This window comes from Phytophthora sojae, assembly GCF_000149755.1.
Source record: "Phytophthora sojae unplaced genomic scaffold PHYSOscaffold_4, whole genome shotgun sequence".
NCBI classification, from domain to species: domain Eukaryota; phylum Oomycota; class Peronosporomycetes; order Peronosporales; family Peronosporaceae; genus Phytophthora; species Phytophthora sojae.
Window position 1 is genome coordinate 6,952,798 of NW_009258118.1, and position 16,103 is coordinate 6,968,900.

The window sequence follows — 16,103 nt, forward strand, 5'->3', positions numbered from 1 at the left end:
GGAGGTGGGTTAAGGTTAAGGAGGTCAAGGTAAGGTTATGACAGCTGAGGTTGACAGGACTAGCGGTAGTGCGACGCAGGAGACGAGGAAGGAGGAGCGATGCCGGTGCTCGCGAGATGGGGACCCAAGGCACAAAGCGAACATGGGCGCCAACCAATCTTGACCAGACTCCATCCAGCACCAGCTCTGCAAGTTGCAGGAGCAGAGATCGAGCGCTCGTCTTGTATGTTTCTCTGCTGTTTCCTGCTCCTCAGCGTCGCCACGTCGCTTTAGGCTCACAAACACACAGAAAACTTCATGCCCTGAAAGCCGTCACGCGCTTCTTCTGCCATAATGATCACTTGGCTGTACAGTACCCGTACATGCGCGCAATGCGCGCGCCGCGCATGCGTCCGTTTAACCACATCTTTGGATACGGCAATCGTTGGTCTTCAAACTTGGGCCAAGGCTCTAGGCGGATCGGTTTGCTGTCAACCATGTCTTGTCCTGGGGGAGGCAGAGCCATAGCTTTCGAGCCATTTTACACGCCGCCGTGAGTCAGTCAAAGCTGTCGTGTCACGACGTGACACGAGCGCCATAGGGCCGCGTGAGCTTTGTGCTGCCTCGAGGGCAAATTTGGCAGGCGCATGGCGACTCAAATCCCAGCGCGGATCAACACGGGAACCATCCACTCCGGCGTCGCGTCTCCAGCCGAAACCGAAAGCTCCGGGCTTCCGCATTTCGCAGCAACTCCACGACCTCGCAAGCAAGAGAAGGCTGAGGCCGAGAGGCTTTCTCCATAAAGGCCTCATCGCCATGAAGTTCACCAATTCGTTTAATCCTTATATTCGCCGGAGTCTTGTGTTTCCTGTGTACTTCGACACTAAAATATGACAAATTGTCACGTAGCGCATTGCTTGGACGTGCTCGTACCTTTTCAACGTTTCAATTCGGCTCTTTCAATCATGAGGCCGTGAGCACTGCTCACTGAGCAGTGAGGTGGCGACGTCCCATGCCGACAACCGCCGAGCTTCAATGACGCACGAGAGGCAGAAGGAGAACTGCTTCTGGACGACGTTCTCGGGCGACACGATGGACAATTTCTTTTGCAAGCTGCACTTGCTGCAAACCGGGAGTCGGCAGATTGGACACCCGCTGCTGGACTGCACGAGGTTCGAGAGCTTATTGACGCTCTTGCCGCACACGCCGCAGTGACTTGACCGCGCGCCAGCAGAATCGCTCTGGCGACGTCGGCTCATGAACCAAGACAGCTTCTTGAGGTACGAGCACTCGACCATACCCGAGACGCCGGCGACCGCAGCGGAGAAGAAGCTGACGCTAAATCCCTCGGGCATCTCGCCGCCCATGTCCGAGTATCCTCTGCAGTAGATGTCGATCTTGTCCTCCGTCAACTGGCGCATAATGTAGCAGCTCGAAAGGTTCATGCGGATAACATTGAGGCGTTCAGGTAGACGGGGAACCTCGGCCAGCTCGATCGAGTGGGCCAAGCTGTAGTACACGCGCTCGCCGTCCGAGTCGAGCGCGAAGCCCGACGATTCCAAGAACAGCAGGTCCCGGCGCGTCATGAACGTTCCGTAGTCGCGCGTGGCCCACTTGACGCCGATGAACCTGAATGGGTCCTCCTCGCTGGGGCCCTGCAGCGCGGCCAGGATTTTGCGGCCATCAAACCCGTCGTTCTTCGTGTACGAGTTGCGCACCTCCCAGGCGTACATGGTGTCGGCCAGCGCGCCGAACGCCGCGTCTTCCACGGATCCGTCCATGATGCCGCTCGCCTCTATCAGCGGCACATAGGACGGCTTTGACTTGGCCAGGACGCTGTCTTCAATAGCGAAAGATCCGCCCTCACTTGTGGAGCTGTGTGTGTTGGTTTGGCTGGCCTCGTTGCCATGCACTTCACCGTCGTCGTCGCTCACGAATCCAAGGGGGCGGCCGGCCGCGATGGCGTCGCGCTGGTGCTGCTCGACCGCGTTGTTGGACAGCAGTCGCGGCCGACTCGGGTCCTTCTCGTTGACGTCACTGCTGCTGCCGCGCATCTTGCTGCCCGAGCGGCGCGTGCGATACACGTGCACGTTCTCGCGCGACTTGACCTTCTTCCACACGCGGCCGTCGACCCGCCGGTCGTTGGCGATGAAGTCCTCGTTGGCCTGCAGGGTCTCCGCAACGATGCGGTCGGCCAGGTCTGTGAGCGCCTGCTGTTGCTCGGGGGAGAGCTTGAGCTGCTTGGGCAGCGCGGCGTCAGCCTGCGTGAAGCTCTTCATGGTCGGTGCCGAAGTCTCCGATAACCAAGCCTTCAGTCAAGCTGAGTCAGCACTGAGCTCGACTCGGCAAGTGGTGAAATGGCCGGTGGGCAGCATCGGCGGCGAAGGGTGGCGAAGGCGGCGCATAGACGGCAGCGCCGATGGATTGATGCGGTTCCGCGAAGGCGTCGCTGGGGCTGTCTGCTGCGCGCGGCTCGGCTCTGGAAGCCGCTCAGCAGACAGTCTTGCTGGCGAGGAAAGAGAGCCCGCGGGCTGGCTGGCTGCCACGAACAAAGCATGCGCGCCGCGGGTGCCTTCAATTCGCAGTCACGGAGCTGCTCGGACGAGGTGGTAAGGCAGGGTTCACCTCTGTCCGCAGTCGGCTCGAAAGACATGTTGCCTCCCACTGTGGGCCACAGCGTGGCCGAAAGCGTTGGCCATGAAGGCGGGACTCGCTGCGATCGCGTGCCAACGCGCATGCAAGCGAGACCATGGAGCGACCACAATCGATCGATTCCCGATTGTTTTTGCCCGCAGGAATACGCCGCGAACGGTGTCCTCAAGCCGTTTACGCCACACCTTCTACGAGCCCTGGGGAGAGCCGGGCTCCTGGGCTCTTGGGTGAACCCAAAAAGACTCTGGAGTTCAATAGGTTAAGTGAAAGGAGCCCTCCAGAACTGTGAGCCCTCGTTAAGGGCTCCCTCACCTGTGTTAAATATCTCGCTGATGATTGGCCGTCATTGAAGTATCTCCAGGTTCTAACCTGAAAAGGCATAGGAAAGAGGGCTTCTCCTTGAGGGGAAGGAAGGACTATCGGCGACGCTGGGGTGGCCTCGGAGCGGCTGTACACATATGAGCGGCGCGAGATCTTCTCGTGTGGCGATCTTTGAGCTCGATCTTCTAGCGTGGCGCATCGATCACGCGAATTTGCTCGCCTTAAGTCTAGGTAAAATTGGCCAATCAAATATTACTAGGAAGAGCCCGTCATAGGTTTGAAGCTAAATTTGGGGAGCCCTGGAGGGGAGGGGCTCCTTGATCTCGTACTTACCATGAGGGAGCCCATTTTGTGCGACTTTTGGCTCTCGTTTTAGGGGGAGCCCACTTTTGAAGTAGACGGGCTCGAGCTCGAAGAAGGTGTGGTGTGGTTTACGCTACGCCTGGTCCGGCTACGTTGGACTCGTCTGTAGACTGACCCGCTCGGTGTATTCATCCACAGGACCTAAAGCGAGCTATCCGAGACCTAGCTACGTGTATTTTGTCTGGTTTAAATAGTCTATCCTACCCGGGCCAACTAGGAGCTCTAAAGGCAGGCCGAAGCGACTTCCCAAGCCGATAGCTCCTTGGCCTCGATCACGCAGGGCAAGCAGAAGGTGAAGCTCTTCTGCGTGACGTCCTCCTGGCAAACGTCCACCGAGATCTTCTTCTGCACGCTGCACTTGCTGCACGTCACGCGGCGACAAACCGGGCAGCCTGAATTCGACTGGAGAAGGTTTCCGAGCTTGCTCAGTGGCCTGCTGCACACGCCACACTCGCTGGAGGACTCAATGCCCGATGCATCGCTGCGTCGTCGCAGCGCCATGAGATAGCTCAGCTTCTTTAGGTTGGAGCAATCGACGATCCCCGCACTCGACAGCACGTTGTTGGCCAGCAGCATGACTGCGTAGCCCTCCATCATGTCGCCGCGGGCGTCAGCAAAGCCGCGAGCGAACATCTCCACCATGTCTGGGTTGACCTGACGGGCAACGTACGCCATTGACAAATGAATGCGGACGAGTCCATGGCTCGGCTCGAGCTGCGGGAAGTCGTCCAGCTCGATCGAGTGGATGATGTAGTAAAAAATGCGCTCGCCGTCCGAGTCGAAGGCCATTCCCATGGACTCGACGTACAGCAGGTCACGGTTCGTTGTGAGGGCGCCGTAGTTGGCCGCTCCCCACTTGACGGTCATGGCCCGGAACGGATCCTCCTCACTTGGGGTCTGCAGCTCTGCCAGCTCCTTCCGCTGGTAGAATGCGTCGTTGTGGACGTAAGAGTTGCGGATGAGCCACGAGCTCTTGGTGTTGGCCAGCGCACCGAAGGCGACGTCCTCGACTTTTCTGTGAGCGGTGAGTGGGACGGCTTGACCTTGGCCAGCACACTGTCCTCGGGCAGCGTGAAGGACCCCGCGTCGCTTGACGAACTGTTCGTGTTGGTGGTGCTGACGTCCTCGTCGTGAATCGGGTCGTCATAGGCGTACGGTCTGCCCGATGCGGCCGCCTGCCGCTGGTGGTGCTCCATCGCGCCGGCCGACATCAACCTCGGTCGGCTCGGATCCTTCTCGTCGATCGACTGGCTGTGCAGCTTCTGCACCTTGCCGCGCCGCGAGCGGTAGACAGGACCTTCTCCTTGGACTTGACGTGCTTCCACTGGTCGCTGGGGAGCTGCCGGCCGTTACGTGTGCAGCGTCTCGGCGATGAAGCCGTCGGTCACGTCGATGATCTCCTGCTTCTTGTCCTCGGACAGACGCATGCGCTCGGGCACGGCGCCCGGCTTGAGGCTGCACTTGCTCGTTGTCGGCGGGATGGCTTCAGCTTTGGGGCCGGGGCCGGAGTTCTCGAATGACGAGCCACTTCGCGTTTGCCTCGGTGTGGCACTCGGGGCTCGCGGCCCGTGACCGCCCAGCTGCAAGTCCTTGAGATTGCCTTTGGAGATGGGAAGCTCGGCAAGATGGACGCACACAGCGCCTGCATTCCGTTCAGAGACGCAGTCTCCGGCGCGGCGGCGCGGCGCTGTTGTGGCTTCGTCTGCGGATGTCGCGCCGCAAAACTTTTTCGCAAACTTTCGTCGCGGCGTCGCGCGCGTTAGACACGCGCGGGGCTTCCTCGCCGCCAAAGTGTCCGGGGTTCTCCTTTCGCGGCGGGGCAAGCGCGTAATGGAGATGGCCGATGCCTAAGTTTTGTTTGTCGGGGAGCAAGGGGCGCGAAGGCCTTGATCGGCAGGAAAATGGCTTGCAACTTGCAAGTTGCAAGTGGCCGCAGTCTCTTCTGTTTTTCGCCGTGATGCCCGTTGCAGTCTACCGCGCATATGGCGCGCATAGAGGGGAGCTGCAGCTCCTCGACGAGAGCACGATCATGCTCGTTGCGTTGGCTCACAGCCATCCCGTTGAATTGCAGCTTGCCAATGGCCTCGGGCCTTGGAAACCTCGATCCCTAGGGCTAAAGATGGTCGCTCGACCAGATCGAGTTCGTCATGTGACGGATTGAGAAGAACAAGTTCGAGAACTGGGCGCCTCGGATCGAAAGTATCCTCCGTCCGAAGTACATGTCGTATTGAAATACAAAATATTGCAGATGTAATACCAGTCCTTATGGAAACTTGCTCACTTTTATTCAGACAGACTGCCTAGTTGAGGCTGGCAATCTCGTCCAATTGACCGTGCCGGAACGCAACAATTGCAGCCTGCAATTCGCTGCATGGATCAAGTCCGGTGCACGCACAGACCGCGGCCTCGCGAGAACGCAGCAAGCACAAGGTGGCGCTTAGTCTGCAGCTTTCCCTACACTGTAGTCGACGCTGGCAAGCTGGCAATCTCGTCAAATTGACCGGCTTGGGACACGACAATACTATGGCCAGGCAGCTCGTTATCCGGTGGAACGACCACCAACGTCCTCGCGCGCGACCGCGGTGCCGCAGCGCTCGCACCACGACGTCGACTCGAAGTGTGTCCCAAGCAACGCCTGGCTCAAAATGATACTCGAAAAGAGGAGCTTTGCCCGTAAACGAGCGCAAGGCAGGGGGGTCGTCTTGGTTAAAAGCAAGGAAGGTGCTGTAGCATCATGCACTCGACGATGCTGAACTGCAGATCGAGGCGAGTCTCAATCGCGCGATGACATTTCAGTCAGCTTTGAAGTGCCGCGTAGCGAAAACTGTAGCGTTGGATCGGCCAGATGTTGAAGTTTTATCAACCGCTTCGAGCACATGGGGGTGCTAACGCAACTCAGCGACGTGGAAGTTATACCTGGAGGTGGCCAGCATCTATCTATTTGTCCAGTTTAAATACACTGCTATATCGTCTATTGAATTCGGTCACGAACTCCGCAAGGTGGAGGTGGCCACTTGCCAGGCCGAGAGCTCCTTGGCCTCCAGCACGCAGGACAGGCAGAAGGTAAAGTTCTTCTGCGTAATGTCCTTGGACGCGTCGATCGTGAGCTTCTTCTGCACGCTGCACTTGCCGCAGGTCACGCGGCGGCAGATCGGGCAGCCGGAGTGCGTCTGGAGCAGGCTGCCGAGGTTCTTGAGCGACTTGTGGCACAGGCCGCACTTGCCCGACGAAGAAGCAATGCCCGATGAGTCGCTGTGGCGGCGGCGGGACATGAGCCAGCTGAGCTTCTTGAGGTTGGAGCACTCGACGACGCCGGCGCAGGACGAGACGTTCTGGGCCAGCAGTCCGATGCCGTGGCTCTCCATCATCTCGCCGTGGGGATCAACAAACCCGCGGCAGAAGAGCTCCACGCTGTCGTCGTTGAGCTGCCGGACAATGTAGCAAATGGACACTTGCACTCGGATGATGTTGTGGCTGTTCTCGAGCGTCGGGCACTCGTCCATGTCGATGGAGTGGATGAGGTTGTAGAACACGCGCTCGCCGTCCGAGTCGAAGGCCATGCCCATGGACTCCAAGTACAAGAAGTCCCGGCGCGTCACGAACGGGCCGAAGTTGGCCGTGGCCCACTTAATCACGACGGACCGGAACGGGTCCTCCTCGCTCGGCGTCTGCAGCGTGGCCAACAGCTTGCGGTCATCGAACGTGTCGTTGTGCACGTACGAGTTGCGCACCAGCCACCGGTGCATGGTGTTGGCTACGGCGCCGAACGCGGCGTCCTCGACCGTGCCCTCGATGGAGCCGGTGGCCACGACGAGCGGCACGTGCGCGGGTTTGACGGTGGCCAGCACGCTGTCCTCGAAGAGCGTGAAGGAGCCGGCGTCGCTGCTGGAACTGAGCGTGTTGGCGCTGGTCTCGTCCTCCTGGGCCGGGTCGTCGTCGTAGGCGAAGGGCCGGCCGGACGCCGCGGCCTGCTCCATAGCCGAGGCCGAGAGCAGCCGCGGCCGGCTCGGGTCCTTCTCGTCGTGCGACTGCGTGTGGTGCTTGGCCGACTTGCCCCTGCGCGAGCGGAAGACGCGCACCTTCTCCTTGCTCTTGACGTGCTTCCACTGTTCGTGCGGCAGCTGCCGGCCGCTCGTGATGAACGACTCGTACGTCTGCAGCGTCTCGGCCACGACGGCGTCGGCCATGTCGGTCAGCGCGTGCTGCCGCGTCTCGGCCAGGTGCAGGCGCTCGGGCATGGCGCCCGGGCCGAGCGCGAACTTGGTCATGCCTGCGTTGCGGCCCGCGCGACAAGTCTGGGAATGAGGAGCCCATGCGGCTGCGCGGGCCAGCCGATGAGGTGACTGAAGCTGCTCGCCGCGGCTTTGGATGGCTGCATCCAACGCTCAGCGCGTCTTTGACGTCGCTTCGGCTCGTCTCGCTCGAATTTTCGCGGTCCTTCGGTCGCCGCGTTGTTGACAAGCAAGCCGGTGGGTGCGCTCGAGGGTCTTCCCTCCTCCCGACTTACATGTGCAACGCGTGACGGTCTCCGATGGCTGCCCCGAGCAATGCCTTGGCGGCCGTGTCTACACTGTACTGCGGCCTCTTCTGCATCGAGCGCCGACGTTGGCGCCTTGCTGACGCCGTCAGACTGACGGTCGGCGCGTTAATGCAGCAGAAAGTGGCCGTCATCGCGCGTGACCGCCGGTCCGCCACCACTAATGCGAATTGGAGTGAGCGCCGAGTTGCAGCGTGCCTTCTGCCCGGCGGATTGAGTTCAACCCGGCGCTCAACTCGACGTGCGATTAATCCACGATCCTAAGTCCACATGTGCGGGTGGATGCTGAATATTGCCGAGCTGCAAACGCCCGACGCGAACTTGGGATGTTGATCGCGAGCAGCAGCAACGACTTCGCGATCATCATTGCCGTCGTGGGCATTGGTTTGCAGGCCCCTGGGTCCGACGCCGCAATTTCTCATGGGGGACCGAGGTTCTGTCCCGGATGTCTGCGAGCAGGTCGGCGCCTCCGACCGTGGATATCCAGTGGTCGACCGTGGACCTCCGGTTGCGGCGCCTTACGCCGGTGCTTGGGGGCTGCACCGGTGGAAGTTTCTATGCTGCGTTGATGCTGTCGTCGACAGCTCGGAGCTTCAAGCGGCAAAGCGCCGAGCCGATCTCGCCGCGCCACGTCTGTAAGCTCGTCGGCGTCGACATCTTTGGAATCGTGCACGCCTTGAAGTTGTTGCTCGAATGAGTCAAAGAGTGGTTCGGCTCGTGACTTCGTGGCGAAAAATGCACAGCGCAACTTACATTGAAGCCAAGACTTTCTTCACGAATTGATCGTTCGCAGCGCTGCCTATCGTAACTTAGACTCTAAGCCCTAGAGTGCACCGACTTCGAGTCTTCTACAGAATGCAGTGCGCGTTGGGCTTCTTCTAGCTGTTCGGCCTTCACCCAATTGCCCGCTTGTGCTGCGAAAACAAACATCCACCTTTCAGCACAATTTTCGGGGTGTCGATCTGTAAAAAAAGTGTTCATAAAAATATTTTATTGATCGTCCAGGTCTTCATCACGGGCTTCGTCGGCAGGATGTTGCGACTTCCCATGCTGCCAACTCCTTGGCTTCGAGTACGCACGGCAGACAGAAGGTGAAGTTCTTCGGCTTCGCCTCCTTGTCGGACGCGTCCACCGTGAGCTTCTTCTGAACATTGCACTTGTTGCACGTGACGCAGCGGCAGATCGCGCACCCCGACGGAGACTGCAGCAGCCCGAGCTTCTTGAGCGACTTCTTGCACACTCCGCAGTCTGGCGAAGGTAAGACACCCGCTGCATCGCTACGGCGGCGAAGCGACATCAACCAGCTGAGCTTCTTGAGGTTCGAGCACTCGACAAAGCCCGAGCAGTTGGCCACGTTGTGGGCCAGCATCAAGATGCCGTAGCTCTCGAGCATGTCTCCTCGCGGATCTACGAAGCCCCGACAGAACATCTCGACGCTGCTGTCGTCTAGCTGCCGGCCGATGTAGCACGTCGACATCTGCACGCGAATGATGTTGTGGCGGTTGTCCAGCGGAGGGCAGCCGTCCAGCTCGATGGAGTGGATGAGGTTGTAGAATATCCTCTCTCCGTCCGAGTCGTAGGCCATCCCCATGGACTCGAGGTACAGAAAGTCTCGGCGTGTCGTGAAGGCGCCGTAGTTCCCCGTGGCCCACTTGATCGTGACCGATCGGAACGGGTCCTCGTCACTCGGTGTCTGCAGCGTCGCCAGCACCTTCCGGTCGTCAAAGACGTCGTTGTGCACGTATGAATTGCGCACAATCCACGAGTGTTTAGTGTTGGCGAACGCACCAAACGCCACGTCCTCCACAGTGCCGTCGATCACACCTGCCGCTACGACGAGAGGCACGTGGGACGGCTTCATCTGCGCCAACACACAGTCGTCGCCCAGCGAGAACGAGCCCGCGCCGCTGGACGAGCTGTTGGTGTTGGTGCTGTCCTTCTCCTGCCGAACAGGCTCTTCATCGTCGTCGTCGTAGGCGTAGGGTCTCCCTGACGCCTCACGCTCCATAGCCGACAGGGACAAGAACCTCGGACGACTCGGGTCCTTCTCGTCTTGCGACTGCCCGCGGGGTTTGGGCCCCTTGTCGTGTCTTGAACGGTAGACGTGGACCTTCTCCTTGGACTTGACGTGCTTCCACTCGTTGTTCGGCAAGTCTCGGCCGTTGGCGATGAAAGTCTCGTACGTCCCCAGCGTTTCGGCGATGATCCCGTCGGCCATGTCATTTAGAATCTGCTGCTGTCTAGCGGACAGGTAGACGCGTTCGGGCACGACGCCCTGAGCCTGGAAGCTTCTGGGCATTGCGATGCGATAGAGTGAGTGGAGACCGACGTCGCGGTTTCGAGGCAAGTCTCGGAATGACGGGGCCCGAGGGGACCTCTGCGTGAACAGCTGAGGGATGAGTTGATGAAGCTTGACCGTGACCTGGAGTCGGAAGAAGCTGCAACGTAGCGTACAGAGACCGTCGGGTGTTCCCAGATGCCGATCAGTGGAGACCTTCACGCTGAAGTTGAGAGATTCGCAAGGCCGCCGCTCCCACTTGTTGGTTTGGCTACGTACATTATCCATCCTTGCACCTCCAGCTGCAGTCGATGTCCGATCACTAGGACATCGGGCCCGGAGTCAACATGAAAAGCTTGCCAACTGAATGTAGAACACCATGTCGCTGTACTGTATCATTTGACCTGGAATCTACGCCAAAAATCCGTAGGGAGCCCTTCGCCACGCTGACTGTTGCCGAAGCAGCATCTGGCGAGCATAGAGTGGCAAGCTGATATGCAGTGGTGGGCCTGCGGAGCTCTTCCTCTACGAGCGAGCGATATGCGAGTTGCAGTGCCGCCGAGTTTTTTTGTGACCGGCGTCGATTTTAGCACCAGGAAGCGCTTTGCTGGCCCACTGCAGTCAGCTCGATGCTGGCGAGTCAGGGAACTTGCACTCGTCCGTCTACTACTGTGGATCATATCCGATACGGTCACCAAAAGCAAGCAGAGGTGCTCAATCCAGCCTGGATTCCAGACCCTGTATGGATACGAGCACCCCGCCTTGAAGTATTACCCATGGAAGCAGGCTCTTGGATAGCCGCAACGCTGGCGCTTGCTGCGCTTCAAGGACACCGCAGGCTGGAGGTCGCCACTTCCCAAGCTGAAAGTTTACGCGCCTCAATGACACAAGACAGACAGAAGGTGAAGCTCTTCTGCACCACCTCCTTCGAGGACGCGTCCACCGTGAGCTTCTTCTGGACGCTGCACTTGTTGCACGTAACGCGGCGACAGATCGAGCAACTCGACGGAGACTGGAGGAAGCCGAGATTCTTCAGCGACCTCTTGCACACGCCGCAGTCTACCGACGGCAACGCGCGCGCTGCATCGCTTTGGCGGCTAAGTGACGCCAGCCAGCTTAGCTTCTTGAGATTCGAACACTCCACGAAACCAGAACAGTTTGCGACGTTGTGAGCCAGCTTCAAGACGCCGTAACTCTCCGGCACATCGCCGCGAGGGTCGACGAATCCTCGACAAAACAATTCCACGCTGGCAGCGTTGAACTGCCGTCCGATGTAGCACGTCGACATCTGCGCTCGAATGACATTGCATCGCTTCTCCAGCGGAGGGCAGTCGTCCAGCTCGATGGAGTGGATGAGGTTGTAGAAAATCTTGTCGCCGTCCGAGTCGTAGGCCATCCCCATGGACTCAAGGTAGAGAAAGTCTCGACGCGTCGTGAACTCCCCGTTGCCCACTTGATCGTCACGGACCGGAAAGGGTCCTCTTCACTTGGTAATTGCAGCGCGGCTAGCACTTCGCGGTGGTCAAAGGCGTCGTTGTGAACGTACGAGTTCCGCACGATCCACGAATACTTGGTGTTGGCAAACCCGCCGAAGGCTACATCGTCCACAGTGCCGTCGATCACGCCCACAGCCACGACAAGAGGAACTTTGGGAGGCTTCACCTTGGACAACTCGTAGTCGCCGTCTACGTGTAGCGAGGACGAACCAGACGAGCTGTCCTTCAATTTCAGTGCTGAGTCTTCAACGTTGTAGATGTAGGGCCTACCGGAGGCCTCGCGTTGGTGCCGCTCCATGGACGAAAGCGAGAGAAGTCTGGGCCGATTGCGGATTGTTTCGTCTTGTGTATATTAGAGTTGAGCTTTCGAGGGCTTGTCGTGTCTTGACCGATAGACGTGAACTTTCTCCTTGGACTTGACGTGCTTCCACTGGCAGCTTGGCAATTCTCGGCCGTTGGTGATGAATGTTTCGTATGTCTCTAGTGTTTCGGCAACGATCCCGTCAGCCATGTCGGTCAGGATCTGTTGCTGTTTGTCGGACAAGTAGACGCGTTCGGGCATGACGCCTGGGGTCTGGAAGCTTTTGGGCATCTCGGCGTTGATGTCACCTCCCCGAGGAAAGATTGAGAGTGACGGGCATCACGAATGAGCTCTCGTAGCGAGCACTGGTGGATGAGGTGATGACTGGCGTGTCGGAACTCGCCGAGCAAGTTGCGGCGTTTGAGCAGAGACCGAGGCAAGACAGCGCGTCTTTGTGATTCAGCGGTCCCGTTAGGGCATCTCGGTACGAAATCTATCGACATCCCAGGCTTCATTAATTGCTCTACGGCTCCCAGAAAACGAGTTCTGTTAGTCAGATGCAGCTCCAGTTTGTGCCGCTCAATTGCGATGAGTGTCACTGGCAACGGCGACTGCCCTCGTCGAACACTTGACTTGGCCACGCGAATCCAAGCTTCATCACTGTTGGCTTGGAAAGGTGTAATCAGATTGTTTGCAGTCGCCCGCCCGCCCGCCCGCCAGCGTGTAGCAATACCAGAGAGATTTCCCGTGTCTCTTCGCCGCCGCCCACAGTGACAGCATGAAGCCGACGCGTACATGTAGGTTATAGTACTTTTGTGGGCGACGCAACCGTCGACTGCGCGCTGCTTAGCGCCGAGTTCATGGATACGTTCTACGGATTTGTCTATGCCACGACTAGGCTTCAAGGGCGCACTGTGACGCAGCAGCAAAACGAAATCCACGGCTACATGTATATTGTCCGGCGGCGCTTCTGCCACGCTGACAGAAGATCGCGGCCAGAGCAGAGCAGCTCTCTTTTCGCTAGTACAGCAGCCAGCTGTTGAAGTCGCCGCACAGTTGGTGTGAGTTCTTTCGGCGATGAGTTTACACTACCGTACACGTTCAGTACACTGTAGTGATGAAGAACGATCCACCTCTCTACCCACTGTTTGCAGGAGCGAAAGGAGTGGGCAGCTTCGGCTTCCGCAGCTTACGGTCTGCAACATCATTCCGAACTCTTTGTGTCGGTCACTACCGTGCAACTCCCTTCGCGAGAGCGTTCACGCCGCCAACAAGTCGTTGGTTGGCAACGAGCTCCACGAGATAAGCTTATCAGCTACCTCGGTTACGAAATCGAGCTGCGGTCAGTCGCTACATCCTCACGGGTGAAGGCGACGGCGGTAACCAGCCTCTGCCCAGCCACAACGACAACCCGAGACCAGAATCCAAGGGGAAGATTCCTGTCGAGTGCGCGACGAACGGCGTACAGTACAGCCTACATTACAGCAGATTAATGTCCGCACGCACGGCTTGAAGCAGCTGTAGAGTCGCCGGTGGCGCGCTGCGTCACTCACAGTGAAGCTTGCGGCCTCGCGAGGTCCATCGCGGCATCAGCGATGTCGTGAATCGAGCGATCAGGCGCGATCATCTAACTCATAGATCATTACTTCTCACAAGTACCCTATTCGACTCATTTGAGCTCAAAACTGGCAGTTAAAAACCGGCCTCATCTAGCTTTGATATGCAAGATAAAATATTTCACAGGTCAGAAATAGCAGCTAAAACGCTTCATTGATATGCATGATAAAAGATCCCACGATCTTGACACGCTTCCCTCGTTGTTCAGCTTATCACAATCGAAACGGAGCCGACGCGTGAGGCACAAGTCAATTGCCACGGCTTTAAACACTTTGCGACCCCCTCCCCCTTCGGTCTTCCGATGAAGTTCACGCTGCCGGACGGCGTGTTCCCAGCCGTGCGGCTGTCCACGAGCCACCAGGACGCGCTGGTCGACGAGGCCGATACGGTTGTGGACGAAACCATCGCCGCGAACGAAGCTTTTCTGGCCCATGGAGCGGCGCTCAAGAGCACCAAGTGGCGACTCGTTCGCGTGAAGGAGGGGCTGCATGTGTACTGCCGACGACCGACGGCGTCCGACGACGGTCGCGGTCCGGAAGCGTCGCCGCAGACGCATTCGAGGACGTGGACGACGGCTGACCGCCCTACAAGACACAGAGCTCGGGCAAGCAGCAAGCGACGTGGGGCGGCTATAGTGGAGCCACTGTCTCCGTCCTCTGTAGCCGCCGAGAACAGCATCCAGGAGCAAATGCGGCGTCCAGGCGTGTCGCTCATGGTGCTGCACGGAACCGTGGACGGAACGCTGGACGACTCAATGTTTGGAGCGTTCGCGGCTACGGACCAGGCGTGGAAGTGGAGGAGTTCGCACGTGAACGACCGACTGGATGATGCCCGGATTCTGGCAAAGGTTCGAGGACCTACGAAGCAAGACCCCTTCCGGTTTCTCGGTATCAAGTGGTTCGCCAAGGAGCACCCGGCTGTGCTAACGGGAATCCTCCAGCGGCGCGACTTTCTCATCATGGAGGCGACGGGGCTAACGCAGGATTCCAAGGGGGAGAAGGTCGGCTACTTTTTGATGCACTCAGTGGCGCTTCGTGCGGCTCCAGAGCTCTCAGAGCTCAACATTATTCGCGGAGAGCTGAGTTTCTGCTTTATTCTTCGCCAGAGCGGCCACGGTAAAGTGGATTTGTACTGTCGAGGCTTTACGGACCCTCGTGGGGACATGATGGAGCGCGTGTCAGTCGCGATCGCAGCCGAAGCGCTGATCTGCGCTGCCGGCGTTGTCGACTATGCGAACGTCAAGAAGCTTACGTGGCTGATGAAGCACAAGAGAAAGAGCCAGCAATGCCAGCCTGGTGAAGAAGCTCGGTCTGGGCGATGCGAGTCCTGCAGCAAGAGCTTCACCAAGTTTGCGTTCATCGCGCTTGCGACTGGGGCTGCAACTGCAGGGAAAGGTGCCACCTGCCAGATCTGCCGTCGAGTGGTGTGTGCCAAGTGCAGCGTAGTCAAGAAAATGACCGTGGACGTGTCGGATACTGGAGCAGTAAAGCAGTGTGCCCTCCGATTCTGTCTAGCTTGTCTCCTTGAAGCGAGAGAAAAGTCTGCTTGGGAGATGGCGCTGAATAGCCTCGAGGCTGAACGGGAGTGTTCATCTACACGCCACACTGCAACTGGATCGACTCCAGGTACCCCTCGCTCTCAGTTCGGCTCGATGCCTCGTAGATCCAATCACCGACGTGATGGTCGGACCTACTCGGAGTATCAACGTGCAGGCACTCGCGTACCGCCAGGGAGCGATGGTCACAGATTTCAGGCAAACCGACAATTTGGAGCAGCCAAATCTTTGCAAACAGCACAAAACCAGTGGAAATTCGCGGACAAGTGGCCGATTCATGCCTGACCCAGCACAAGTACAAGCTGCCAGTGCTGACGGGAAATACCCAGCTCCACTTCCTTCTCCACCAGCTACCAGCGATGCTGCTACACAGCAATCGGGAAGGTGGCCAAGCGCACGCATAGCATAAGGTTCCTACGCGTAGCTAGGGAAGCATTGGATGCGCAACGTACTGAAAGGCCTAAACTATAAATTTCCGCGGCCCTACGGAAGCATAAAAATCGCGAAGAAATATACATGTATTATGAACAACCAACCGAACAGCACATGTATGTAATAGTGATCGCAGCAACCCGGCAGTGTTTGCACTATTGTGATCGTCTTCACGGATGAGCGGTGTGACTAATGAGAAATTTGTGGGTACATGTACGTGTATACACAACGCGCTATCGACATTGGTACATGCACTGTAATAGTTCTCGGTGTGGCTGTACGAAGGGCGCTTGAACACCACGAAGAAGAGGAAGACGAGTTCGTGTCGTCTCGACGGCTCCTGTTACATGTACTCCAGCTCCAGCTGTCATTTGAGCGGGCACACTGCGGTGCATGTAGCCCCCTTGTGCGTGCAAATACTTGAAGATAACTCATGTTGCCGTTTTGAAGTCTTCACTCGCGGTAAACTTGGTGAAATGGTACAGTATGTTGTATGTATGCAAGACCCCCGGCGCGGCAAGCCCTATGCCTCATGTGCTGCAATACTAGATATTAATAGCAGTACATGCACC

At 58.1% G+C, this 16,103-nt stretch overlaps 6 protein-coding genes across 6 annotated transcripts; 2 read left to right on the forward strand and 4 right to left on the reverse strand.

Annotated features, from left to right (window-relative positions):
* Window positions 1–938: 938 nt before the first annotated feature.
* PHYSODRAFT_315371 (hypothetical protein) lies at window positions 939–2,258 on the reverse strand (the record flags this gene model as incomplete). Its single annotated transcript, XM_009529598.1, has 1 exon — window positions 939–2,258. One exon carries the CDS (start codon window positions 2,256–2,258, stop codon window positions 939–941), a length of 1,320 nt encoding a protein of 439 aa, XP_009527893.1.
* A 1,279-nt stretch (window positions 2,259–3,537) lies between these two features.
* On the reverse strand, window positions 3,538–5,371 carry PHYSODRAFT_255531 (hypothetical protein; the record flags this gene model as incomplete). The annotated part of the gene is made up of 6 exons (XM_009529599.1): window positions 3,538–4,287; window positions 4,308–4,530; window positions 4,584–4,646; window positions 4,669–4,915; window positions 4,951–5,017; window positions 5,291–5,371. The coding sequence occupies 6 exons, from the start codon at window positions 5,369–5,371 to the stop codon at window positions 3,538–3,540; spliced, it is 1,431 nt and encodes a 476-aa protein (XP_009527894.1).
* Window positions 5,372–6,299: 928 nt separating this feature from the next.
* Window positions 6,300–7,583, reverse strand: PHYSODRAFT_559440 (hypothetical protein; the record flags this gene model as incomplete). The annotated part of the gene is made up of 1 exon (XM_009529600.1): window positions 6,300–7,583. The coding sequence occupies one exon, from the start codon at window positions 7,581–7,583 to the stop codon at window positions 6,300–6,302; it is 1,284 nt and encodes a 427-aa protein (XP_009527895.1).
* A 44-nt stretch (window positions 7,584–7,627) lies between these two features.
* PHYSODRAFT_332574 (hypothetical protein) lies at window positions 7,628–8,549 on the forward strand (the record flags this gene model as incomplete). The annotated part of the gene is made up of 5 exons (XM_009529601.1): window positions 7,628–7,788; window positions 7,861–8,001; window positions 8,046–8,093; window positions 8,193–8,252; window positions 8,312–8,549. The coding sequence occupies 5 exons, from the start codon at window positions 7,628–7,630 to the stop codon at window positions 8,547–8,549; spliced, it is 648 nt and encodes a 215-aa protein (XP_009527896.1).
* Window positions 8,550–8,864: 315 nt separating this feature from the next.
* Window positions 8,865–12,218, reverse strand: PHYSODRAFT_315372 (hypothetical protein; the record flags this gene model as incomplete). Its single annotated transcript, XM_009529602.1, has 2 exons — window positions 8,865–9,942; window positions 12,016–12,218. 2 exons carry the CDS (start codon window positions 12,216–12,218, stop codon window positions 8,865–8,867), a joined length of 1,281 nt encoding a protein of 426 aa, XP_009527897.1.
* Window positions 12,219–13,845: 1,627 nt separating this feature from the next.
* Window positions 13,846–15,384, forward strand: PHYSODRAFT_501035 (hypothetical protein; the record flags this gene model as incomplete). Its single annotated transcript, XM_009529603.1, has 2 exons — window positions 13,846–14,074; window positions 14,180–15,384. The coding sequence occupies 2 exons, from the start codon at window positions 13,846–13,848 to the stop codon at window positions 15,382–15,384; spliced, it is 1,434 nt and encodes a 477-aa protein (XP_009527898.1).
* Window positions 15,385–16,103: the final 719 nt, after the last annotated feature.